The 26,559-nt window shown below is 38.9% G+C and overlaps 3 protein-coding genes across 19 annotated transcripts in view; 2 read left to right on the forward strand and 1 right to left on the reverse strand.

Annotated features, from left to right (window-relative positions):
* Positions 1 to 6,480, forward strand: part of SUPT20H (SPT20 homolog, SAGA complex component) — a 53,012-nt gene extending 46,532 nt beyond the window's left edge. For 11 of the 17 annotated variants that reach the window (XM_020967892.2, XM_020967889.2, XM_020967898.2 and 8 more), the window contains 3 exons: positions 3,379 to 3,484; positions 5,020 to 5,123; positions 5,892 to 6,480. In XM_020967892.2, coding sequence (XP_020823551.1) covers positions 3,379 to 3,484; positions 5,020 to 5,123; positions 5,892 to 6,032 — 351 coding nt within the window. In that variant the 3' untranslated portion in view covers positions 6,033 to 6,480. The remainder of the gene's footprint in view (positions 1 to 3,378; positions 3,485 to 5,019; positions 5,124 to 5,891) is intronic. The other 6 variants (XM_020967899.2, XM_020967904.2, XM_020967907.2 and 3 more) reach the window with 3 other exon arrangements.
* On the reverse strand, positions 6,397 to 19,890 carry EXOSC8 (exosome component 8). Its single transcript, XM_020967909.2, has 11 exons — positions 19,022 to 19,890; positions 18,177 to 18,213; positions 17,783 to 17,846; positions 16,579 to 16,652; positions 15,803 to 15,848; positions 11,587 to 11,692; positions 11,456 to 11,501; positions 8,779 to 8,875; positions 7,623 to 7,743; positions 6,986 to 7,092; positions 6,397 to 6,608 (listed from the first exon to the last, which is right to left on the reverse strand). Exons 1-11 carry the CDS (start codon positions 19,036 to 19,038, stop codon positions 6,493 to 6,495), a joined length of 831 nt encoding a protein of 276 aa, XP_020823568.1. The 5' UTR covers positions 19,039 to 19,890; the 3' UTR covers positions 6,397 to 6,492.
* Positions 19,891 to 20,101: 211 nt separating this feature from the next.
* Positions 20,102 to 26,559, forward strand: part of ALG5 (ALG5 dolichyl-phosphate beta-glucosyltransferase) — a 53,431-nt gene continuing 46,973 nt past the window's right edge. Inside the window, exons 1-2 of the mRNA XM_020967802.2 lie at positions 20,102 to 20,272; positions 25,567 to 25,738. Coding sequence (XP_020823461.1) covers positions 20,207 to 20,272; positions 25,567 to 25,738 — 238 coding nt within the window. The 5' untranslated portion in view covers positions 20,102 to 20,206. The remainder of the gene's footprint in view (positions 20,273 to 25,566; positions 25,739 to 26,559) is intronic.

Here is a 26,559-nt window from a genome sequence, read left to right on the forward strand (position 1 = left end):
AAGCCCCTTAGTTTCCAATTTTTGGCCCTGCCTAAGGAACTGCTAAGAATATCTTTTGTACATATAGGCCCTTTTTCTCTTTATTTGATCTCTTTGGGAGGTGTCTGTTAGTGGTATAGATGGGTCAAAGGATATGCACAGTAACTTTTGGGGCAGAGTTCCAGTCTGCTATGTAGAATGGCCTGACTAATTCACAGTTCCACCGGCAGTGCACTGGGGTACCTTTTTACTCTCAACAACTTTTCATTTTCCTCTTTTGTCACCTGCCAGTCAGGGGAACCTCAAAGTTAATTTTTTCATTTGATTATTGATAGTTTGAATTTTTTCCTTTGAAAACTGCTTTTTCTTATCCTTTGACTATTTATCTACTGGGGAATGGTACTTTCTCACTTTCATTTCTGCACTGATGCTAAATTCTTCTTAAACTACATTGATAAGTACTACTTCTATATATGAGCACATATATGTGCTCAAAAGATTATTGACGCATTAAAGTGTAAGGAATTTCTTAGGGCTGTTGGATTAGATTAATACAACAGGACAAGTGTTTTCTGGGCATGTGTTTTAACCAGAAGTCAGTAAGCATTTATTAGGTACCTATTAAATACCAAATAGTTCAACAAAAAAATGAAACAGCATCTTCTCTCAACAAATTACATATAGCTATAAGGGGCAAGACAACACACAGAAGAAACAAGATACACACAGAACAAACTGTAAATTTAAAATGTATTCAGAGATTGAAATCACAAGCATGGATGGGTCATACTACTTTCCCAAAGACATAGCTCAGGAGTATATCCATTGTCCTAACATGATCATTTCTAGGGATTCATGCAGATTCTAACATCTAGACCTAGACTTGTATTGATCTTTTTGTTGTTCAGTTTTTTCAGTCATGTCCAACTCTGTGACTCCATTTGGGGTTTTCTTGGCAAAGATACTGGAGTACTTTGCCATTTCCTTCTCCAGCTCATTTTTCATATGCAGAATCTGAGGCAAACAGCTAAGTGATTTGTCCAGGGTCACACAGCTACTAAGTGAGGCCATTTGAAGTCATAAAGATGAGTCTTCCAGACTGTACTCTACTGTGCCAACCAGCTGCACCCAGAGATTTATTATTAAGGACTTATTCTGTGTCAGACACTGGAGGGTACCAGCATGCAAAAGCAAGTTCCACTTTCAAGGAGCTTATATCTTAACAGGGGAAGACAACCCAGTAAGAGTTGGTAAGGACATGGGGCAGAGGGAGTGACATAGGGGGGGCATGGTGTGAAGGACTAGTTCTGGCAAGAGGAGGTGGGGCAGAAAGTAGATAAAAATGCTCCTCCGTTAAGAAATGGTATAGTAGAACACTCACTGCATGGTAGCCAGTCTTGGGTTTGAGTCTTAGTTAATGGCTTCCTAGCTGTATGACTTATAGGGATAATAATATTTGGACTAAAAACTTCACAGGGTTGTTTTGAAAATTAAATGAGATAACAGAAGTCACAGCACCTTTCAAAGTGCAAGGCTGTTCCTGTCATTAAGTTGTTGTTCCTCAGTCCGCTGCGGATGCAACATTGAATTCCATGTCTTTTCTTTTATTCTGTCTTGAATGTGATTATCCTTTTAAAGAGTGTTTTTTACTTGAAGCTTTTCTATTTGCTTCAGTCCTTTTGAGAGGTCTGCTATAATTTGAAACCTTTTAGCTAAATAACTCTAAAAGCAGGAGTTGAGTGGTATGATAAATTTATTAAAGAGCATACTTTTAAAAATCAGAAGAGAAGCAGATCATACACTTCTCACAGCTTTTTGTAGGAGATATATTCTTAACCAAACAAGAGGTAGAGACAATTCCAAAAGATAAAATCGGTAACTTTGATCACATGAAACCAAAAAGCTTTTGCACATATAACATTAATGCATCCAGGATAAGAAGGAAGTGATCAAATGGGGAAAAGTCTTCATATCAAATTTCTCTAATAACGGTTTGGTATCCAACATATATAAACATATATGAAACAGTAGCCATTCCCCACTAGACAAGTGGTCAAAGGATATGAACAAATAGTTCTCAAAAGAAAAATTACAAAGTATTAAGCCCCATGAAAGAGTGCTCTAAATCACTAGTAATAAGAGAAGTGCAAATCAAAACAACTCTGAAGCTTCATCTCACCCTGGGAATTGGCAATGACAACAAAATAACAATAGTCAGTTTTGGAGGGGTTGTGGAATGATAGGCACACTGATACAGTGTTGGTGGAGCTGTGAAATGCAATTTGGAATTTTGCAAAGGATACTGTCTGCACCAGGAAAAGATAATGTTTAATTTAGGCAGAGTTAATATTCTTCCAAAATAACAAAGGATTATTTTTTACCACTTATCCTGAAAATATAAGGCAGACAAATTTGGACAAATCATAGCTATTTTTCCTATATGAATTAATTAATGTTTAAAAATATACAAACATACAGGCACATATGATGCTACATTTCAGAGCTTTCTTTATGAGTATATGTAGTTGGTAGTAATAAAACACAACTGTACAAATTTAAAATCCAGACAAATACGCATATGATCAACATGTTATTACATAAAAACGCAGACAAAACCAAGGAAATTTATGCAACAGTTCTGCTTAGGACATACTACCACTTGCTTTTCAAATTAAAAGAAGATAAAATTGGTTAAGCCCTGCTAATATTATGACATTCCTAGTTTACATTCATTCTTGTATGCTGTCTTACCCTAGTAATATACCCAGTTGAGTTCCTCACAAGATTTCCATCCTTCAGTTTCAAATCGTTAGTCAGCTCCCAGTCTCCTTTATCACTGCATTACTATACATACTGTAGACTTCCCAAGCTGCTTGTAGACTTAGTATTTGATATTTTTCAACTTTACCCACTATGGCTGATTGGAAAGCTAGATATGCATTTGCAAAGGTATAATAACTTCAGTGGTTCTTGTGGTCAAGGGTTATACTAACTCAAAGTGATCTCAGTTGGAAGTCAGATTTACCCAAATCTTAGTGGTTTCTGGCACTCTGATAGTATTCGCTAGTCTGTTTAAGATGGGGTACCAGCCCTTGATTGAGGATTTCATATAACTTTGAAGTTTAAATTACATAAAACTAGGTTGTTGACCCATCTAATAAGTGACAATACCAGTTGGTTAGGCAGCTTTAAATCCTTGTGTTCTGCACTGTTTTGTTTTTTCCCTGAAACTTAGTCTAATGTAACATAGCAAATATCCTTTTAAAGGGGAAAAGTTTTTATCATGGTGTTTGGAGGATTTTTCTTTTTTAACTATCAAATAAGTAAAATTGTTTTTTTCATTGTGTCTCTTCCTTGACAACATGGAGTTCATTACTGCCTCTTTTTCTTTTTGGTCAGAGTTCTGAACCAGGTACAGCCAGTCAAGACCAGGCCTTATCTGCTCAACAAGCTGCTGTTATTAACCTGACTGGAGTTGGGAGCTTTATGCAGTCCCAGGCAGCTGGTATGTCTCTGCTCAACTTATGCTGTGTTTTCAAGCAAAAAAAAAAAAAGTACTCAATCCAAAATTCACTTGGCATTTTTATTTCACCTTTTGAATTATTTTTTTCTTTTCCTTTCCAGGCAGATGATAACTGGGGACTTAAAATAGAAAGTAGAGTTGGTCTTAATGTGTGAACTCTTGAGATCTGTCAGTTGAGGCCCCTTTTTAGTATTTCATTATATTCAGTTGTAATAGATCAATTAGAAATGCCTGGCCCTCCACAAATTACTAACTGTAGTTTTTCCGCATGTTATATTAGTTACAATTCTGCACAGTTACTAAATGAATTAGGCAATTAGAAAATGTCTATTTAAAATGTTAATCAGTAATTGTGCACATTATCTACTTATTCAGAATGCATCTTTTTCTGTATTTTATCTTTTTTTTCCTGGCAGTTTGCATATCCACAGTCTTTGGACAAATCAATTAATGACTCTGTGCTTTAGTTCCTCATCTGTAAAGTATAGGGATTGGACTGGAAGGCCCCTAAGGTCTTTTACATCTCTTTATCTGTGTGAAATAATTCATTAGAAATGCAATTCAAATTGCTAAAACTACAGTTAAGATAGTCCATATTGTGTAGGTGAGGTTTACTGGGAAGATATTTAAAAGGTCTCTTGATTTTAGGAATCCCTTTACATATCCTGTTCCCCACCCTACCCCCACAAAATGAAAAACTTCAAATTTGTGAACCTAGATACCATTGAATATATAAGGAAGAACTAAACTCTTGGAAATAAGCAATTAGTAATTGTTATTCCTAGACTTGAATTGTAGTACAGGTATAATAATACCTACAAAATGGTTGAGTGGAAAGAGCAATGAATTGCAAATCATGTGATGTGGGTTCTAGTTCTGGCTTTGTCACTAACAAGCATGTGACCTTGGATAAAAATTACTTAAGTTCTCTGGGCCTTGAGTTACCACCTTGGAAACTGAGGGGGTTGGATTAAATAATTACCAAGGTTCTTTCCAGCTCAAACTCTGTACTTTTATCAAAATGTATACATTGATCAAATTTTGTTAAAATATGGACTTCTAACACAAGCCTTTGTCTTGAAACACTTATTTGGCATCTATAAGTTATCTTATTTAGGCTGTCTTTTTGCTCCTTGGGAACATCAGAAATGTAGTTTTTAATTTTATGGGTAGCAGTTTTTGATACTGGAAAAATACCTTCCCAAATAAACATCAGCATTTCACTCCAAACTTCCGAGTTTCCCTCCCATCCTTATTCCCCCCCCCAAAAAAAAATCCTTAAGAATATACATTAAAGTCCTGTAGGAAAACTTGTTGCATGACCACAAAGCTTTATAGCCTAATTGCATGTATCAACTAACAAGTGACTACTTTATTCTGAAATGTTGTGATTTTATATCTAGGATTAATCATACTGACAGCCTTTCTATTATCCCATTTTCTGTGTTGCCCTTTTCTAACTCTGATAACCTTCAAACCTTTTTGACTGGCCTGCTTTCCCCTTCTCCTTTCTGTAGTGTTGTCTCAGCTTGGCTCTGCCGAGAACAGACCTGAGCAAAGCCTTCCTCAGCAGAGATTCCAGCTCTCCTCTGCCTTTCAACAGCAGCAGCAACAGATACAAGTAATCCAGCAACTTCACTCTGATTACATTTTTTTAAAAAATACAATTCTAAGCTCCCAAAGTACCCTTAATACTTTGGTTTAGTTCTCTCTTAATTCTTTTATGCACTATAACATTCAGTAAATAAAGTTATTAGTAAATTTAGCATCAAGAGTTCCAACATACTGGTCATTCAGCTTGAATACTTAACATTTTAGACATTTAAGTCATCTTTTCCTAATTCATCATTCAAGGAGTCCTGTCGGCACATTACCAGTTCTTCCCAATTGCCATTATAATTTCAAAATCAGACAATGCTTAAGTGCCAACTATTTTTGACATTATAGTGCAGAAAATATATAGCAGTGTTCATACTACTAAATGTCATAACTTCTGGTGTTTTTCATTATTTTAGTATAAATAACCAGTATAGCAAGGAAAAGGAACTTGAAACTTGAGATGTAAATATTTATATTGTTACAAACTCCCACTATGAACCACGTTGGTCACTGAAGTTGCTGAGTTACTACAGTAAAGACTGACAGGGCAAAATAACCACACAATTTCAAGTTGATCCATGATCTTTAAAAGGCCCTCAGCAGGCTTCCGTGCCACTGGTGCTGCTTGACTGTGCATTGTCTCAATGTGGTACAGTCACCTTTTTGTTATTATGGTGCTTTCTCACTTTCAAATTTTGTTGTTTTCCATCACTCTCTCTCAAGAAAAGCACCTGTCCATACCTACCTCAATTTAACATAACTTGAATTTTTTTCCTTCCCCCTCTGGCAGCAGTTGCGATTCTTACAGCATCAAATGGCTATGGCAGCGGCAGCAGCAGCCCAAACAGCTCAGCTCCATCGGCATCAACATACAGGCAGCCAGTCAAAAAGTAAAATGAAGAGAGGCACGCCAACCACTCCAAAATTCTGAGTCACCAATTACTTAGGGTTTTTTTCTCTTCAAAAAAAGAGCATTGAATCAAAGGGTTTTTCTGGGTTTTTATTTCACTTGCTTTTGTTTTGTTGTTTTTTTGTTTGTTTATTTGTTTTTTAAGTGTCACTATTTTACATGGCTAGAGTGGGGGCAGAAGTACCAAGTTAATATGGGAACCCAACCCTGAAATTTTAAAAATTAGGGAGTTCATCTAACAAATTAGGGTTGGTTTTCTTAAGTCACAGCCTTTTAAACAGTTGCTTTACTGTGCGGTTTTTTTTTTTTCCATTAAGGAATAACTGTATATAGTATAAGGAGGTGGCCTAAGAAATTCTAGGGGAAAAAAAGGACTTTGTAAATGTAGTATTGATATTTGTTTATTTAGTATAAAAGATTTGTGAGCACTGTAACAAATACAATTTTTACAAATCCATTTTGAAAAATATGTGCTGGCTGTTTATTTTGGTTTCATACTCTTAATTACTTCATCCATCAGTTTCTTTGCTTCTTTGTGTCTTGTAATTGCCCGACTCATACAGTCCTGAAGTTTAGCTCCAGTTAGCCCACTTCCACCTGAAAAGAAATGTTATATACTACACTGGTTATTCTGCTTTTTCCTATTGATGCTGATTTAAAACAAAATACAACCACCCAGAAAACAAAACATGGGAAAGGAAGAATATTTTATTGTCTTGACTAGGATATTGTCTCAAAAAAAGTTACATACAATAATGCTAAAAGCAGTCTTGTTCTGGAAATAATTTGAAGTAGGACAGAAACAGTGACAGTCACTAAATCCTCATGAACAAAACTCCACTTTTCTTAAAGATATAGTGTTATGCATGATTAAGCTAATTTTTTTTGTCCAACATATCCTATAGAAAGGGTTTGTAAAACAAATGATTTTTTAAAACTAGGACTGTGTTTAAAGTTGAAGTAAAATAACATGCCTGGTTTGTGTAGACAACACAGTTTGCCTTCCTCATCCATTACGACTGTTAAAGTTCCTGTTGCCAGATGTTCCTCTTCTCCCGTAGGGTCAACTATGAGTAAAGTGCTATACAGGACAAAACAAACTAATTCTTTGCAACTCATTTTAACACGCAAAATAAACATGTTCAGAAGGGAACTGGTTCAGCTAATTGTAACATTTTAAAATTTCAGAATTACAAAGAACAGAAGCAGACAGAAATTCCAATCATCCTCATGGAAGTTGTGTAGTAGAATCAGAATTGGGCTAAGTCCTAGTTCTGGAATGTTTTATTAGCTATGTGACCCTGGGTGACATTAAGCTTTCTGAGCCTGTTGCTTCACCTGTAAAATGGGTATAATTCTTATGCCACCTAACTTGAAGATTGAAAACAAAATGAGAACAGTATGTGTAATGTACATAGAAGTATCGGCTCCTGTTAAGCCAAGTAAATCAAGAGTAACTTTGGAAACTTTAATCTATATTTGCAAACAATAAGGATAAAAAAATTACTGACAAATACAATAATACAATTTTTCCAAAAGAAAATTTTCCACATAAACCAAGAAGAAAAGGACAAGTAATATTTTCAGAATTCTACCATCTTATTAACTTACTCATCAAATATAGCAAATGATGTGGCAATTGGATGTGTTCTAATATTCAGGTGACTTTTCTTTTTTACATTAACTTCAGCTAAGCCAGTTTCTTCATTTATTGTAACTGCTGGCAATTCAACTGCAAAAAGACAAATAATTATTACAATTTCTAAAAGGCATCTGAGTTGAAGATTACTCTCACTAGCTAGCCCCAAGTGAATTTTTCTTTCCTCTCACCTCAAGTTTTATCAAAAACAATCCTAACATCTAAAATATACCTGAATTTCTCTTAAAACTAAAATAATCATGATTGTGAATCTTTCCTCCTTTACTGCATATAAAATAAGACATGAAGGCAGAGGTAGATGTAGTAACATGTGACTACTACAAATGTTATGCATAATTCATGCCCACAGAACTTTCTTCACAAAATCTAAATACATTAAAGACATTACTGATGGAGCTCGTATAGAAAAGTAAAGGCAGTTGGAAAAGGAATACCAAGCTGCTCCAAACAAGATGCCCCCAGCCACCAATCATCCCACCTGCCCAAGACAGATTTCCTCCAAAACAAACTGTTAACAGGAAGTGGATGGAATCATGAGTTACAAGACTTGGGTTTGCATCCCAGCTCAGATAGTTTATAGCTGTGTTGGGGGTGGGGAGAGAAGAGAAGGTCCCATTAAAACACCTGTTTCCTTTTATGTAAAATGGCAATAACCACCTACTCTTCAAAAGGTTTAAGATGTCTCATACATCTTAAAATGCTACATAAATGTGAGATGTTATTTAAAAAAACTGGGTGATGCCTTTCCTTAAAGGTTTACAATTTTAAATATTTTTTTTTCTAACAGGCAAACACAGATAAGCAAAACCCAAACACAAGGACAGTATAAGTAAAACTAGTATCCTATCTATGTCTTTGTAGTGGAATTACTATTAGTCACAAAACTCAATTTCAGTTATTAGAAAAATCCAAGTAACTATAATAAGATATGTTTCTGTTAATACCATTGCTAAATGTGACTTCAAATTATACTATTTGTTTGCAGTAGCTGAAGAAGTCTTATCAGCAACACATGCTTGATTATTCAATTACCAGTCAGTTTACTTACCAGTTGGAATCCTATTACTGAGGTAAGTCTATATAAACTTTGTTACTAAACTCACTTACCATTTCTTAAAGCTGCTAACAAAGCAAATGTGCAGGCGTCCAAGATGTTCCCATCATAGTCAAGGCAGATAAGATCACAATATAGAACCCATGCAAGCTAAGAAAAATAATACATGGTAAAGTTAATTTGTCTTAGCAGGAATCTCAAATCCAGTCTAGAGGCTGCTTACGATCCAAGTCATAAATTACACAGCCTTTTGTCCCTCTGTTCAGAGGAATACCCAATCAAGAGTGGTAGAGCAAGTTTTGTAAGTTTAAGACCAAAGTACAATTTGAATTTGAGATGAAAGTTACATGAATTTTTCCTTAATGAGTATCATTATCACCAATGCTTGACTTACCTTGAGAAATTCTCTCTTGCAGGGTATTTTTTATCTTAAATAAAATGAACCCAATTTTAGAATCTAAACATCTTCCCACAGAAAGCTTGTTTTAGGTAATAGTAGTTAGGCTTTTTTAGAGGAATACTACTTGTCTTCATCATTATGTTATAGGTTTTATAGGTTAAATAGATTTTTGAAGGCTAGCCTGGGAACTTAACTACCATTTGGTAGCACTGTTCCTATGAGAAAGTGCATAACAGTTCAGACAGCTTACTTGCAAACTGCTGAACATGTCAGAGACATCCTTTAGCTCTTGGCTATCCCTCAACCCCACCCCTGTCCTCAATCCAATCAGTTGCCAAGTCTATCTCTACAACATCTCTTGCTTCCCAACCCCTTTTCTCACTCCTGGCCAATACCTGGTTGAGGTCCTCATCACCTCTTATTCAGACTTGCACAATAAGATCTTAATTAAAATCTCCCTCCTTCCAGGCTCTCTATTCTTTAATCCACTCTCCACAGCATTTTGTGAATAAAGTTAAAAACACAAGTCTGACATATCACTTTCCCTAATTCAAGAAGCTTCTGTGGCTTCCTACAGTCTCTAGAATAAAGTAGAAACTCCTCAGCTTTTCATTTGAAGCCCTTCACAATCTGGCTTGTTTGACTGAATTTACAAAGGTAACCCCAAAATTCTGAACATGGAAGACCTGGTATATGCTGGTGCTGTTGACAGAAACAGGGAGGAACAAGTGGAATGGAGGAGAATGTGATTTATATTGAACATAGACATGTCTGACAGGTGCTGACAGGACATGTCAGGGGAGAGGTCTTCTGAAGAGCTGGAGATGGGCATACAGGAATGCAAATTTGAGAATCCTATAAACATAAGTGGTACAGAATCGAAATCTGAGGAATGAACTTGATTTCCAAAGGGGATTTTGAGTGTAAAGAGCCAGGGATAGAACACTCCAGTAGGCACACACTTTTTTAAGATGTCAGGAAAAGGACAGAGTTAATGAATGGAAAAAGGAGGAGCAGAAAGACAGAGATCCTGTCAAGTGTGCTGTCCCGGAAGACAAAGGAAAGAGAAAGCATCCAGTAGTAAATTGTTCGTCATCAATAATTACAAACATAAACAATTTTGAGGTTATGAATTTGAGATTGAAAAGGTTCTATTTTTTAATATAAAAGGAATCTGAAATTGCTTTACATAATGACTTTTAAAATGTTACAGAAATCATTATTCAGTACTTCATCACTCAATACAAAATCAATATTTTAGTACTTCAAGGATGCATAATTTCAGTGGTGTAGGTATGCCCTCCACCAATGCAAACCACAATCCCTCTATGCCTTCATAATATTACTTAATCCCTAACACATTACAATTTTCCCCACTGAGGTTTCAATATGTTGTGGGTTCAGCATAAGAAATTAAATGTGGGGGGACAGCTAGGTGGTGCAGTGGGTAGAGCACCGGCCCTGGATTCAGGAGGATCTGAGTTCAAAATCGGCATCAGACACATAACACTTACTAGCTATGTGGCCCTGGGCAAGTCACTGAACCCCACTGCCTAGCCAAACACACACACACACACACACACACACACACACACACACACACACACACGGAAATTAAATGGGAATTTTTTTTGGGGGGGGGAGGTTTGCAGGAGCCTCAAACAACACGCAAAGGCCAAGAGACAACACAGAGCCTATGACCAAATACTTAACCCAGATTTTACAATAAGCCAGTTAACACCCCATAAAAGAAAAAAAAATTCAGACTTCTGTGGTACAAAGGGAGGGCCAAAAAATTTTATGCAGATTTTCCAGATTGTGGGGGCGCCATGCTCCTAACCCCCTTAACATGGAAGGGATAATTGTATTATGTAGTGAATTTCTGTGACCAAAAAAAATGTTTATCACTGCCTGTTGGCCAATGTCTGCTTGTGAACATCTTCCAAAAAAAAGCTTATTAGCTGGTGAAGGACCTGATAGAGCACACATTCTCTGTTGGTGCAGCTTTCAAGAATTTAGGGTTCTCTCTCTGCCACAGAAAAGCAAATGAATAGGACTGTGGTAGGAGAGAGGAGTTATGATTCAAGTTTTAAAACAGTACCTATTGCAGTTTAAAAACAACAGATTAAACAAAGTAGTATATGCTTCTCAGGTTTTTCAATGGTGTTTATTTTCTAGGATTGATGTCTTTATTATATTCCACCCAAACCATAACACAGGTTGTGGCGGCTTTACATTTTACAGCCACTCCATCCCAAAATAAAAACAAAACTCTACAGTACTTTAAAAAAAATGAAATCACTCACTATGCCTCTTTACTCTTTTCTTACCTTTCCATGAGAAATGCACAAATCTTCCTTCTGTATTATCTGTGAACTTGATCAAAGAGAGAAGATAGAGTAAGTTACAAGTGAAAATTAACTTTCAAGTCACTGATACTCAAATTATTGGAATGTCTTACTTTTCAATCACATCAGCAATGAACTGACTAGCCACTTGGGCCTCTTCCCCAGGAGGTCCAGAACGAAATCTTGATGAGCACAGAGGTGGCAGATCCACATTTGGAACTGTTTAAAAAAAGTGGGAGCGGGAACCACTCTACAACTATGAACTCAAGAAAAATCACATGCCAAAACTTTTCTTATTAGATGCAGCTTTTGGTACATTTTCAAAATGGTATACTCTAATATTTTAAAAATAGAAAGTCATCAGTCATTTGTAAGCACAACAGTGAGTTAAAGGACCCTGTGGAACAGGATATTCCTGCTCAGATACGGGTTCAACATAACCTTTGAGATTGCTTCCAACTCTGAGAGTCTATAAAGAGTCTGTCTTTGATAGAATGGCTTGGGAATTAGCAATCAAACTGAAAAAGTGCAAGGAGCTGGGAGAATGAATAAATGCGTTCTCCTTGTCCTAAGCAACTTCATCCATGGACGTTTTAGTTTAAAGTTAAAAGCCACACTAAGGCAAGAGCAGAGGTCAGTTTTGTCACATCAGCTCCATAGTGACCATGGAAGACTGACCTAAATTTTAGGACTCTTTACAGGACAGTGGTTTAGTTAAGCAGTTCAAACTATATTCCCTATCATTCTACATAAAGGTGCTTTCTCTAACATTTAAAGTACTCTTCCACAATACTTTCACTCTATCTCAAGGGCACTAATTTTCCCAAAAGGGCCCCAACTTCTTTTAGCTTCTTCAAAGCCAGTGTCTCCAGCAGAAGGATTTCCTTTAACCTGAAAATTCACAACTTTTTTAACCTGTTTTGCATGTGTTGAAAAAAGCAGGTAAGTCAGAATTATAAGAAATGCCTATGAGCATAAAGATATATGTCTCTGGAAATAAAGAAAAACCGAATCTCAGTTTACACAACTACAAAAATACCCATCTACCAATTCCACTATGAACTCACTTCGTGGCCATGATACTCATTTAACCTTGCTGCCTCAATTCTGTTTATAATAAGGGTAACAAAAAGTCCTACCCATCTCACAGGGTTTTTAGGATATGAAGAAAAAAGATTTGCTAACACTTTGAAATAGGTGAACACTGTACAAATATCAAGAGTAGAAAGAGCACAGGAATCAGGAAACAACCAAGATAAACTCCCACCTCTAACACTGCTAGCTATGTGACTATGGGCATGTCACTAACCTTAGTTTCTTCATCTGTAAAATAGGTATAATAAAAGATGTACCTACCTTATAATATTGTTGTGAGGATCAAATGAAGTAATATGTAAAGTGCTTTGTGTAACAATATGGGGTTTTTAACAATCAGTTACTCATTAAATTCAAGGTACTATTATGTAATTATAACATAAAAATTTCATTGTTGAAAGGTACAGAAGATATATAAAGACTAGTTAAACAACTGAACATAGAGATAAACCACCTTAGCTCAGAATTGTACTAGGAGGCATTATATTGCCAAGACATTACATTTAAAATGCATCTTGACAAATTCGCAAACTATTTTAAGTTAGAACCTAAGAAAACTTCAGAAAGTGCTACAAAATTTGGACAAGATGATAGTACACTACATGTAATCAGAGCTGGATGAATGACTGAACTCAAAAGAGTAGAGAGTAATGGATCAATGCAATGTCAACCTCGAGAGGAATCTCTAACACAATGCCACAAAATTGTGTCCTTAGTCCTGTGCTAGTCAACATTTATACCTATGACTCAAAACAAAGGTATGGTTGATGTTTATCAAATTTTCAGATGACACAAAGGCTAGGATAGCAATGTATACAGAACAGGACAATATACAGAATCTGAAAAAAGACCTTAACAGGCCAAAATTATGACCTGGCTACATTTACTAAGATGAAATCTAACAGTAAGAAAATGTAGTCTTATATGAGTTTAAAAAATAAACTTCATAAGTATAATATGATAAAAGTGCTTTTAGACAGAAGTTTACATTAAATAGACCCCGGGGGTTTTAGTGGTCCACAAGCTCCATATAAATCACCAGTGAGATAGGGCATCCAATTCAATCTAATAAGCATAAGAAAGGCATAGTTAGATACTGGAGAGTAAAGACAAAATGACAAGACCAATCCCTACCCTTAAAGACCTTACCACTTGGTGGGGATGTTGTAGAAGGGATTCTTGGTCATAAAGGGCTCTACCACAAAGATGACCTTTGTGATCCTTTCAACTCAGTGATTCTGAACAGGGCTATAATAAATCAATAAGCCTCTGTTAAAGAGGCTACTTAGCAAATGTGCATGTTAGCTTCTGTATCATTTCTACTTTTTTCCATTCCACGGTCCTGCCTTATAACAACACGTTTGTGATCATTCAGGAAATAAAGGCTTTGGATGAGGCTCAAAACTGCCTCTATTACATATTAAATTCCATTCTACAGATAATACTCCAATTGTAAAATATTTGCTCTAGTGTATACCATATGTGTGTGTGTATGTATATATATACATACACAGACATACACATACAGTGTATACCATACCCAACTAGAACAAGACAGAAGAGAATGGATGTGAAAGCACTTGGTAAACAAATACAAGACATTATTATTATTGCTACCTGAGGAGCTAAAACAAGTGTGAAAAATAAAAAAATTACAAAGTAGTCATAATTGCTGAGACTTTCCAAACATCAAGGTGAAACTTATAAAAAAGTGGACATCTGCCACAGTTTAATAAAGATTTCTGGGCACCTGCCATAATAGAGCGGCTATGTGGTGCAGTGGATATATCAAGTGCTGGGCCTGAAGTCAGGAATACCAGAGTTGAAATTGGCTCCAGACAGGCACTAGCTGTGTATCCCTGGGCAAGTCACTTAACCCTGTCTGCCTCAGTTCCTCATCTGTAAAAAGAGCTGGAGAAATGAATGGCAAACCAATTCCAGTATCTTTGCGAAGAATATCCCAAATGGGCTCACAGAGTCAGACACAAATGGAAACAAATCAACAACAAAAAGGTATTTGCCATATCTCAGTAACTGTAACTTGTCCAGGTCTTGTTAGAAACATAGTCTTTATACAATCACGCAACTACAGATATACAACATTACACCTACCCTCTCCATATATAGACATGTAATATCAACAATAAACCTCAGAGGTTCAGTGATTAACCAAATGTCCATTACTGAACAAGCTCAAGCTTTTAAATGGAGAAGTCAACTTTTAAGACCTAAATCTGTTGACTGCTATGCTTGATCAGTAATTCTCAAAAGTATGTGGTCTAAGGAATCACTCCCTGCTTTCAGGAGGTCCTTAAGATCAAAACTATTTTCATAGTAATATATTTTCATTTCTAACTTAATAAATATCAATAGACATAACCCACATAAATAAAAGTTCTTGGGGGGAGGGAGGGTTATCCTGAATTTTTACAAATGTAAAGGGGTCCTGAGACCAAACAGTTTGAGAACTGCTATGCTAGGTGACTGCTTCAAAACATAAAAGCAAAGCAAACTCTTGATCTATAACTGAAACAGGAACTCTTCTACTCCATAAAAAGGTAATTTACAATACTATATAATGGGAATATTTAGTGTTCTTAAAACACAAGTATCCCTTGTTATCATCCATCTGCATTCTAAATGGAATTTAATTTTCATGTAATGTATTTGAATGGGCCTGGTATGGTTGGTTACCAATATAAATCAGAACCCTTCTAATTCTTACTAGATAGTCTTTATGAGTCATTGCCAAAAAAAAAACTATCATCTTATAGCCAACCTAATAATGAGACTCTCCAAACCTAGCCAGGCTAGTCCTTGGAAATTAAACATACAGTCTCTCTCTACATCTATACCGGGTGCCTTCATTAGCCTCACAGGACCTCCCCAGAGCTCGTACTCTGCCAGCACAGCTTCAAGAACCCAGAGTCTACCCCCTTGCTAAAATGATGCATCAGAGGACTTTAGGATGTAACAAAAGTTTTATATCTAATCTATTACGCTGTGTTAAATTTACTCCATTATTTTTATCTCATGCTTTTTCCACTAGATAACAACATTGTCCAGAACACTTTCAGGGAATAACCTTATTTGATATATGAAGGGATATGTGTATAGTTTTTAAATTTACAAAAACATGTTCTTTACTCCAATATGTATTTGACTTAGCCTACAAATACTCTGAAATAAAGTGATATACCTAATTAGTATTTTAAGAAACACATTTTAACTTACCAATATAACCTTTATTGAGTGAATCTACTGGGGGTGCTGCAAACTCCTATAAACAAAACAAAAAGGTTTCCCTTGCTTTACTAAAGGAAAATTATAAAAGAAAAATTTATATTGCAGTTGTATAAACACACTATCATGTAAACTATTTTCTTTTGAACAGCTTAGGTTTTCCATTATGTTCCATACAAAGTAAATGCCTGAAAATAAAATTTTACAATTTCATGTTACCAATAGGCTTACCCTTGGAATCTTAATTTCTCAAATAATTTTTAAAATCTGAAAAATTAAAAATCAATTCCAGTTTTGATGCATCCAAAGAATAGTCATAATTAGTGTGTCATTACTGAACTTTATTTCTCTGGTCTTTGTTACAATCAACTCTATTATTAATCCTTAAATTGCTCTTTGGAAATAAAAACAAGAACTTGATAAAAATGCTACTGGATTTTCCAGTCAACTGCAATGTTATAGACATTCATTACCATCTAATAGAAAAATGAGAAGCATCATGGCAAAAGGACAGTGAGCTTCCCTGGTAGTAAGGAAAACCTGGGTTTAAGTCCAGCATCTGACACATCCTGGCTATGTCATCCTGGCCATTACTTAACCTGTCAGTGTCCCAGGTAAGTCTCCAAGACTCCATCTGTACTAGTAGAGAGAATATCCTCATCAGGAGCTCCCTACACTGATGAAATCAAAGGTCTGGTAAAAAAAAAAATGACCAATGAAACTAATTTGGTAACTCTTTTAGATGATTAAATGAAAAAGAGACCTACCGCTTTAACTCCACAAATTACTGTTGTATTTCCCAACTTCACTAAAGCAGAACCATCTGCAGTAGTAATTGAACCTGATATTTAACAGATTAAAAAACTTATTAGAAAAAAATTTCAAAAGTCATCTTACCAGTAATTATTACCAGGTTTAACATTTTTTGTCCAGTTGGTTAAAAACCTATCATGGCTTTACATGTATTTGGAGGTTCTGGTTAAGTCAGTGAAATTTTGCTTCTAGTTTTGCCTCATTAGTCACTGGACAGAAAGTGGTCTAATTCTATCTAAAGTCAAGTCCAATTCAACAAACATTTATACTGTGCCAGGTGCTGGAATATAAAGACAAAACCCAAACAATTCCTGTTCTTGAGGAACCTATATTCTTTGATGAGATACAACTAGTATACTGATCAGTACAATATGAGGCAATTTGAGTAGAAGTGGGGTTATCAGAAAGGATGACATAGAAGGCAGCATCTGAGAAGAGCTAAGACAGGAGGGAATGCATTTCAGGCAGGAGAATCAACATATATAAAAAGCAGAGATGGAATGTAGAGATTGAAGAACAACTAGTAGGCCAGTTTGGCTGGAGTATGAAGTTATATGAAGGTAAATAATATGAAATACTACTGGAATGGTAAATAGGAGCCAGACTGTGAAGGGCTATAAATGCCAGGCTGAAGAATTTGCATTTATACCAGAGGCAACAGGGAGCCACCAAAGTTTTTGAACAGAGAAGTGCCAAGCTTATTACAGATAAATGACGTACTTACACAGGTTACTTTAACTCACAATCAAGTGATTATCCTAAAGTAAATTTCATTACAAAACATTTCAAATCCTTTGCTTTATTGGATTTGGTTGCTGAATATTGCTAGAAACAAACTGGGGCTTAGTAACATTCCACACAGAAATTTTTATTGTAACTACATTTGTTAAAATAAGAGTTGGTTTATTATTCATAAGAGAACCATGATTCCAATAGCACTTTTTACTCCATCTAGCCTTTCATAATAATTGACTCATATACTCAAGCCTGTGTAAACAATTTATGATGGGTAAATTGGAACAAATATGTTTGTTTAAAAAAAAAACGAATTTCCAAAAGAAACAAGAATTTATCACCACTGTCCAACAAGCACTACATATAAAGTTGGTTTTGTATTACAGCATTTACTTTCTTTCTTAGGACATAGGGTACTCTTACCTATGTTGACAGTAGTAGTCCTGAATTCCCCAAGCTCCCTTCCATCTGGACGGCAGTTCTCTTTCTAAATAAACAAACATGATTCACATATATTTACCTTAATAGTCCTACAGATATGCATTCATTCATATTTCTCTACATCATGCTGTGTGAACCCTACAGAGGCTTGGCTGAAATCTTATTTGAACTAAACAATAACATAAACACAAGGCATATAACAAGAGTCAGAGTATAATCCCTGGCTCTACCACTAACCCTGTATGACCTTGACAAGTCATTTAAACTAGGCCTCAGTTTCCTCATCTGAAAAAAAAGGGGACTAAACTATGTAACAATGAGGTCTCTTTCAATTCTAAATTTAAAGTTCTAAATGTACCCGGTTGTCTTTACTTACCAAAAATCTCCTATAATACTCCAAGGGTTCCACTGTTCTGAAATAAATGAGTAAAAATAAAATTTATTTTGAAAGATTCACAAGAATACTGTAGCAAACACTGTATTTCAAGTTATCTAGTCCAGCTCACTCTGACGTTATAACAAGAGTGCCTGTAAATCTGTAGATCGTTAAACAATAGATTTATCACACATCCTTCACCTCACAAAATACTCTGTTTTTAAAGGATCCCTGTGCAGTTTCAGCTCCAATGCACCTCTTCTCCCGGGCCCCAGCTTTGTTTCTTTAAACATTTACAGATTTGGCCAACAGCTTTATTTAGGGCTGGCTTTTTTCAGTGCAGTAAAAGAAGCAAATCCTGTCACATCTCTGTTTATACCACATGTCCAGCCCATCTTGGATCAGATGGAAGTTAGTTACTAGCAGCTGCAGCAACAAGTGCGGAGGCTCCCGGGAAAGAAGCGCAGTAAAGACCCGGGTGGGCCAGGAGCTCCCCTGCCCCCTGCGCCGACCGCCCAGGCCCACGGCACTGGGGAGTCTCGCTCGACTCTTCCCAGGCCAGAGGCGCGGAGGGCTAGGTTAACCCGCACAGCTGGCGGCCCTGAAGCCCGACCCCTCCCGAGACACCTCACTCCGGGAAAGGAAAGCGAGGCCCAAGGGGGCAGACACAGGGGGGGATCCCGGGGCACAGAAGGCCGAGGACGGCCCACTCGGGCAGGTCGCGGGGCTTGGCTCTCCCTCTGCCGCCGCCGCCGCCGCCGCCGCCCCAGGAGCCCCAGCCCCAGCCAGGCATCTTCCCGCGGTCCCCGCCGCCCCTCCAGGCGGAGTCCCCCGGGGAGACTCACTTGAATCCAGCCGCCATGTTAGACACGTCCCACGTGCTTCCCGGCGTCCGCCGGCCGCCCTCCACCTCCTCCTCCGGCGCCCGCTCCGCCTCCGCACTTTCGCCACGGAGTCCGGCCGCCCAACCTGCCCTGAGCTAGGGACTGCAGGGGAGGGCGACGGGGACCAGCTGCCGGCTTGGTGACCTAGCACTGAGAGAACCGATGGCATCTCTCTGGTTTTCTTTGGCTTGGAATTTTAGCGAATCTCCGTTTGGGGAAAAGAACACGGACTCGGGGAAAGCTGGCTACGAGGGAAGCTCCCCCCGCTGCCCCCTTCGGGGTTTGTGGGGAGCGCACCGGGGCGTGGTTTGTTTGCCCGGACGCCCGGCGCGGGAGCTGGAGGCAGCTTTTGAACATGTGGTCTACAGAAAGTTTGCAGACTAGAAGGGAGGAAGGCTGTGAGCACTTAGCTGGGCCCAGTGTAGTCGTTCCTTTGGCCACGTCACGGTGTGCGTCTGCCCTCCTGCTCTTCCCTTTCTTTCGAGAAGGTGGGAGGCTTTCTTCACCCAGGCGTGTGTGTGTCGCCCGCGGGAGAGGGTTGTTTGCAACCACCAAAGATGCGCCTTCCGCCGACTGGGCGACTGCAAACACTAGCACGTTTTTGGTTTGCTTGTTTTTACAGGTAATCCATTATACACCGTATAAAAGCACCACTCGATATATGCAACTCCTTTAGAGATAGACCAAAATATCCATCTTTCGGAGAGCTCGTTCCTGGGAGTGAGACGAGGTACGACCAGGGACCCGGTATTGGGCTCTTGGAGACAGGTCTGATAGAAATTGGGACGATTCCCTCTCCCCTAAGGAAGAAAGAAAGCCAACACATCAAAACTCAGGAGCAGCCCAGAGCGAAGATTACATAAGAACACTTCTAAAACAGGAAACTCTTGCGAGGGGCGGGGCAAGAGGTTCAGGCTGCACATGCGCAATGGGAGCCAGGCTGTCAAAGCGAGGCTCGCAGGGGCGTGTTACCGGCAGGCGGCGCTGTGAGAGCGGGCCGGGAACCGAGTCGGGAGACGCGCCCCTCGCGACGCGGGAGGCGGGGCGCGGCTTCGGCCATAGCGGCCGAGCGGTCGGCGCTTCCGCTTAGGTGTAGGTGCGGGATAGGGCCAGATCGAGGGAAGCTTTCGGCCCTGGGGATGGAGGATGGGGCCCTTCCTGGAGCAGCTGGCGGTGCTCGTCGTGGCGGCGGCGGCCGCGGCGCTGATCCTGGTGAGGAGAGGGAGGGATCCGGGATCCCGGCCCGGCGGGCCCGCCTTCCCCGAGGATCGTTCCCCTCCCGGGCTCCAGGCCCTGGCAGCCCTGCCTAGGGTCTCCGACCGAGGCCCCTGTCTCCAGCTCTCTCAGCCAGGCGAGCATCCCCGTCCTCTAGCCCTCACCCTAATCCGTAGACTTAGAACTGGAAGGGACCCTGGAGGTCATCGAGCCCAACCCCCTCATTTTACAGATGGGAACACTGAGGCTTGGCGAGGAAGTCACTTAAGACTCCGAGTCTCATTTCTTTTCAGACCCGGGATTTGAATCCAGCTTCTCTGCCTCCAAATCGGTGCTCTTTGCACCCCGCCTTACTGCCTCACTTCTCTCCAGTCTTCTCATCACAACCTCTATTCTGGATTCTGGGACCCTGAGATATTTCCTTTTCATTTCTTGGGCCGCGTGCCCCAGTCTTTTCTCCACATTGCCCAGAGGAAGTGGTGACAGGGCAGTGCCAGAAGTAACGTCATAGTAATAACTAAAGGACAGATGAATAAGTAAATGAATGAATGAGCATACCAAAAAGCCCTCATATGCTAGGTACTGTGCTGAGAGAGATGAATGAATGAATGAAGACAATCCCAGTTGGAAGCAAGAAGAGGTAGAGGTGCATTTAGATTATCCTGTGTTTGGAGTTATGATATCCCCTTACAGAGACCCCTGATCTCATTGTTACAAAGTGTTATAAGAAGTTTGATCTTGTACCCTCTACTCCGATAGAATAGATACTCCTAATAAATTACGAAGAATTTTAAAAGGAAATTTTAGCTAATGCCTGTGTAATAGATGGTACAGAACTGAATCTTCCTAGAGAATAATATTCTAGGCAGTGTATGTTTAGTAAATGCTGACAGTTTGGACTTCTCAGTACTCTACTTTCAGTGTAACAGGAAGATTTCTCACTAGATGAAGCAGTGCACATAATTATTGTCTTAATACTTTGGGACTTATATCTGGGTAAAAAATGAATTCTCTTTGTCAAATTGGGCAATATTAATTTTTTCAGATATATTTTGGAGGTAGGAAGAATCCAGCATTTTCCCCACTACTCAAATTGAAATTGTCAACAGTTAAATTCAACAAGCACTTACTAAGCTGTGTCCTAAGAAAACAGAGGGGGGGAAATCAGCTTTATTGTAGAGCTACAATAATAACTGGAGTAGAAAAGCCATATTATTGCCTTAGATACTGACATTGGGGGAGACACCACCCCTTCCTTCCCCAGAGTTCTCCCTAGGCCTGTGCCCCCTCAGGAAGGAGCCCAGGAAAACAATTGAAGGAGCAGAGATTGGTTGCAAAAGAGGAAGGATATGTCCTGCCAGTCTCCAGCTGTTAGGGAGGCTGTTGGTGGTTGAGAAAGGCAGGTGGGCCCAGAAGGCAAAGGAATAAGATTGCTAGTCTTGAGGGAGATGATGTGACACACACCTGTGGGCACATGCACACTACACTGGGCTAGACACAGACTAGATGCCCCAGAAATATGTTAAACTTGTCTTGTCTAAAACTGAACTCAATACCTTTCATCATAAACATTTCTCTATTCCGGTCTTCCTTATTTAGGTTAAAGGTACCATCCTTGTGGTTTCTCAGCTCCGTAAACTTGGCATCATCCTTTCCCCCTCACTTGCCTTAACCCTACATATCCAGTCTGTTGCCAAACTTGCCTTGTCTGCCATTACAACATATATCTGACTCCTTCGCTCACACTTTCATTTTTCCCCTAGATATCTTATATTGTTTCTATGTTGTGATACTCACTAAAACCTAGTTTTCTCTGGTAGATGCTACATTTTCTGACACTCTCCAAATCTGGCTGCAAGTTTTACATTACAACCCCAGACATATAAGGCCAGGAGGGAGAATTGGCATATTCCTTGCTCCCTAGTACTCTCTTTACCACTAACACTCAGCAGGCCGCTCTTTTTCCATTAAGGTTCATTCTGTCGTGTCTTATCCTCGTGGCTGACATCTCTGGAACTCCAAGACATTCTTCCTTCTCCCTAGTGAGTTCAGTGGTTGGCTCATAGATGTCTTCAGCCCAGCCCAGCCCCACATGACTTCCCAGTTCTTCTGCCTCAGCTCCATGATTTGTCTCTAGTTTACTTCAGCTACACACGGGAGTGTTCATATTTTAGCTGAATTTACTCCAGTTCAAGAATTTCTAATTATGGCTTTCCTCTCAAAGAGCTTATATCCAACCGGAACTTAACATTCAGTCCATATAATAAGTTGTATAGATTAAAGTGGATAACTTTCAAGCTGTACAAACAGTTTTTGATATATTTCTTGACAAAACATTATTTCTTGGACAAAACTAATTGGTTCAGCAAAGCAGCTGCTCTGTGTACATCATCATGGTAGGTGCTGGGGTTGTGGTCTAAAAGCTCAATCATGAGTCAGTGGTTACCATTGAGACAATTGAGGCAACAGCATATACAGTGGAAAGTTCATCTGGGCTCAGATTTCACTTTTGATACATGGCAAGTTACTTAGCATCCTTAGGTCTCAGGGACTTAGATAAATAGTCCAGGTCCCACTAAATGGAAGTAGAGGTGAGAATACATTCCTGAGTATGAAGAGATATTATGTGCAAAGGCATGGAGATGGGAGTTGGAATGTTATGTGAGGAGCTGCAGGTAGACCAGTTTTGCTATGTAGTAGAGTACATAAATAGAAACTATATGAGGAAATATAGTCTGAAGTCAAATGAATGGTATTGGATGCCAAGCTGAGGAGTTTACATTTTAACCTAAGGCAATAGGGAGCCACTGAAGAGTCTTGCGTAGGAGAGTGATATCGTCAGACCTGCTTTTTAGGAACATTATTTTGGAAATAAATGCGGAGGCTGAATTGAATAAGAGAAAGTCTGGAACCAGGAATTCCAGTTAAGAAGCTATTGCAAAAGTGCAGACAAGATAAGGGCACAAACTAGGGTGATAGATGGAAGTCGAAAGCATGGAACAGATGCCAGAGATGTTGCAGACATAGCAAAGACAAAATTTGAAACTAACTGAATATGAGTGGGAAGGCAGAGTGAGGAATCAAGGATGACCTTGTATTACAAGAAGGATGGTGGTGCTTTTGACAGAAATAGTAAAGTTCAAAAGAGAGGGGAGTTGGGATAGGAGGAATGGCAGGGAGGAAGGGAAAGAAAAATAATGAACTTTAATTTAGACATGCTGGGTTTGAGATGCCTATAGTCATCTAGTTCTAATTGTCTGGGAGGCTGTTGGTATTGTGGGACTGGAGCCCGGGAGAAAGACTGAGACCGAAAATATAGATCTGAAAGTCACCTGCACAGAATGGTAAACTGAAACCATGGAAGCTGATTAAATTGTTGAGAGAAGAGAAAAGGTCCTAGGACAGGGTCTTTGGGTGTTCCCAAGGGTGTAGAGAGGGACTTGGATGACAGTACAGCAAAGAAGACTGAGATAAAGTAGTCAGATGGGTAGCCGTAGAAACAGGAAAGAACATCACGGAAACCCAGACAGGAGGGTATTTCCAACTCTCCCAGAAGGGGTGGTGAGCAGTATGATATGTTCCAGAGAAGCCAAGAAGAATGAAGACTGAGAAAAGGCCACTGGATTTGAGAAATAAAGGAGAGGAACGAATAAAAAAAAATAGCTCAAGGTTTCAAGCCTAAGTGCTTGGAAAGTATGATAGTTCCAGTAGCAAAATGTGGAAACTTGAGTAAAGAGACAGTTATATGGGGGGATTCAATAAATCTATTGAGCAGCTACTATGTGCACTCTGCTGAACTCTGAGCATGCAAAAAGAAATGGGACCCAGACCTGCCTGCTTTCAGGAAGCCAAGAATCTGATGAGTGGGTGGAAGGATAAACAAATAAAAATCATGCAAGAGTTAAGTTAGAGTATATAAGTACAAAAAAGATGGCCAGGCAAAAGGCCATGAGAAATTTGAGGAGGGAGAGGGCACTTTCACCTGGACTCCAAGCAGGACAGGAATCAGAGAAGACTTCAGAGAGAAGATGACATCCGAAGAGTTAGATATTAAAGGAAGGAGAAATACTTCAACAGGTAGATATGGTCAGAGGAGGGGCAGGAAACGATTCCAGGTATGGGGGTGATATAATCGAGGACACAAAGTAGTTCCATTCATCTGCAGCATAGATTACATGAAGAGTGATGTGAGATGTGATTGGACAAGTGGGAGGCAGCCAGATTATGGACAAACTTGAATTCCAGAGTTAAAAGAGAGCCACTCAGGCTTTTTTTTTTAAATGTAGGAGTGTTATAGGGATCATAGCAAAGCATTGGATCACTTAGGCAGTGGTGTAGAGGATGGATTAGAAAAAGGTTTGACTGATGATGAGAAGACTAGTTAGGAAGCAATTCCAATAATTTAATCAAGGAGAGAGTACCTAAGTTAGTAGGGTTACAGTGGAGTAGAGGAAGGGCAAAATAGAAGAAATAATTTGGAAGTAGAAATGACAGGACTTGCCAACTAATTGCACATGTGGCTAAGAGGCAGAGGAAGGTCAAAGATGACTCCCAGGTGGAAAACTTAGGAGCCTGGGAAAAGGATGGTGGAAGGATTACAATTGTTAATTGAACCTGGTCATTGGTGAGGAGTAGAAGTAAAAAAGTGAGGAGGGAAGACTAGGTCCTCCAGACATTTCCAGGTAAAATACTTAGAACTAAAAGATGGCGTTTACTTTGGGGCTGGAAGTAGAGATGAAGAGCAGCAGTAGCAGTATCCAAAGGGAAAAGAATGCCATCAAGAACAGTTCTTTTGGATGGTGGGAGCAGCAGTGTATCTTTAGCCTTCTTGGGCAGCAAACTGGGGTCTCTGTAATTCCCTCTGCAGTTAGGAGGTGCAATAAATAGAGCTCAGGATCTGAACTGAGGAAGACCTAGATTCAGTTATATGCTTCCTAGCTTTGTGACCTTGGACAAGTCATTTAACTTCTGCCTGCCTCCATTTCCTAATCTTTAAAATGAGAATAATAGTAGAACCTACATCTAGGGTTTTGAGGATAAAATAATATTTGTAAAACACTTTGAAAATATTAAAGCACTCTGCAGATGTTAGTGGCTATTATTGTTGTTATTATTGTTAAAGAATCTCAGAGTGAAGGCCAGCCTTTATTTCAGTTTTATACATCCCAATAGTATACAAGAATTATGTAGCCATATTCTATAAAAACAGATTTTAGAAATTGTATTTTAGCTGTACCAACCTAACAAAAAGACCAGAATATATTGAACTGCATGTTTTATTCTATTTTTAGCTTTCTTTTGTTGCATTTCTATCTACTACCAAAATTCCAGACATTTACTGGCAGAAGGAAGAGAATTTCTTTTTAAATTCATCTGGCAAGAAGGAAACTTTACCTACTATACATGACTCACCGACTAAGCAATTATCCATTGTTGTGCCTTCATATAATGAAGAAAAACGGTGTAAGTACAATTTGGTTCTGGTAGTGGGAAGGAACTCGGGGTGGAAAGAACTTTGGTGTCCTGGCATTTGATTTCACTCTTTTCCAGAATGTCAGTAACTATTAGGCAGCTATAAAGTGGTTATAAAACAGTACTGAAGTTTTATAGAACACCTATTTCATTGAAATTATTTTTAAAGGGGTTCCTTGGGATATTATTTGCTTCAGTTTTCCTATTCTCATAGTTGAATGGACAATAGACAAAGATTTGAATTGCCATTCTATCTGTAGCACTGTGCTGAAAGACACTGGATGTGGGAGTATGACTTGCACCCTGCTTTTCAGAATCTGGCATTCTAGTTAGAAAAATAAGACATGAACACTGAATAATAATTGGCATAAGAACTGAGCCTGTGATTTCATTGGTATAAGGAATTCCCAAGAGAGAAAACTGCCTCTACCAATTCAGATTAATACCTTATCTTCAGTTTATCTTCTTAATTGCTCAGATTACTGAGACATTAGACTATTTGCCCAGAGTAGCATAGCCAGTATATCTCAGAGGTGAGACTTGAACCCAACTCTCTTCACTATACTGGATTGCGTCTCTAAAATAATAAAGTAAATCAAATTCAGCAAACTCCAAGACATTGTGCTAGACCAACATACAGCATGTAATATATAAAGAGATATCTTTCCCAGTGAGAAAACTGGTTTGGCTAGATCACAAAGTTGATACTGGAGGCCAGTGGGAGGTAGGTTAGGGCCAAATTGTGGCAAGCTTTGAATGTTAGGCTGAGGAGTTGAGGCCATCAGAGTCATTAAAGGCTTTTAAGCAAGTTG

Source organism: Phascolarctos cinereus, unplaced genomic scaffold (assembly GCF_003287225.1).
Source record: "Phascolarctos cinereus isolate Bilbo 61053 unplaced genomic scaffold, phaCin_HiC Scaffold_726;HRSCAF=1367, whole genome shotgun sequence".
Taxonomy (NCBI): domain Eukaryota; kingdom Metazoa; phylum Chordata; class Mammalia; order Diprotodontia; family Phascolarctidae; genus Phascolarctos; species Phascolarctos cinereus.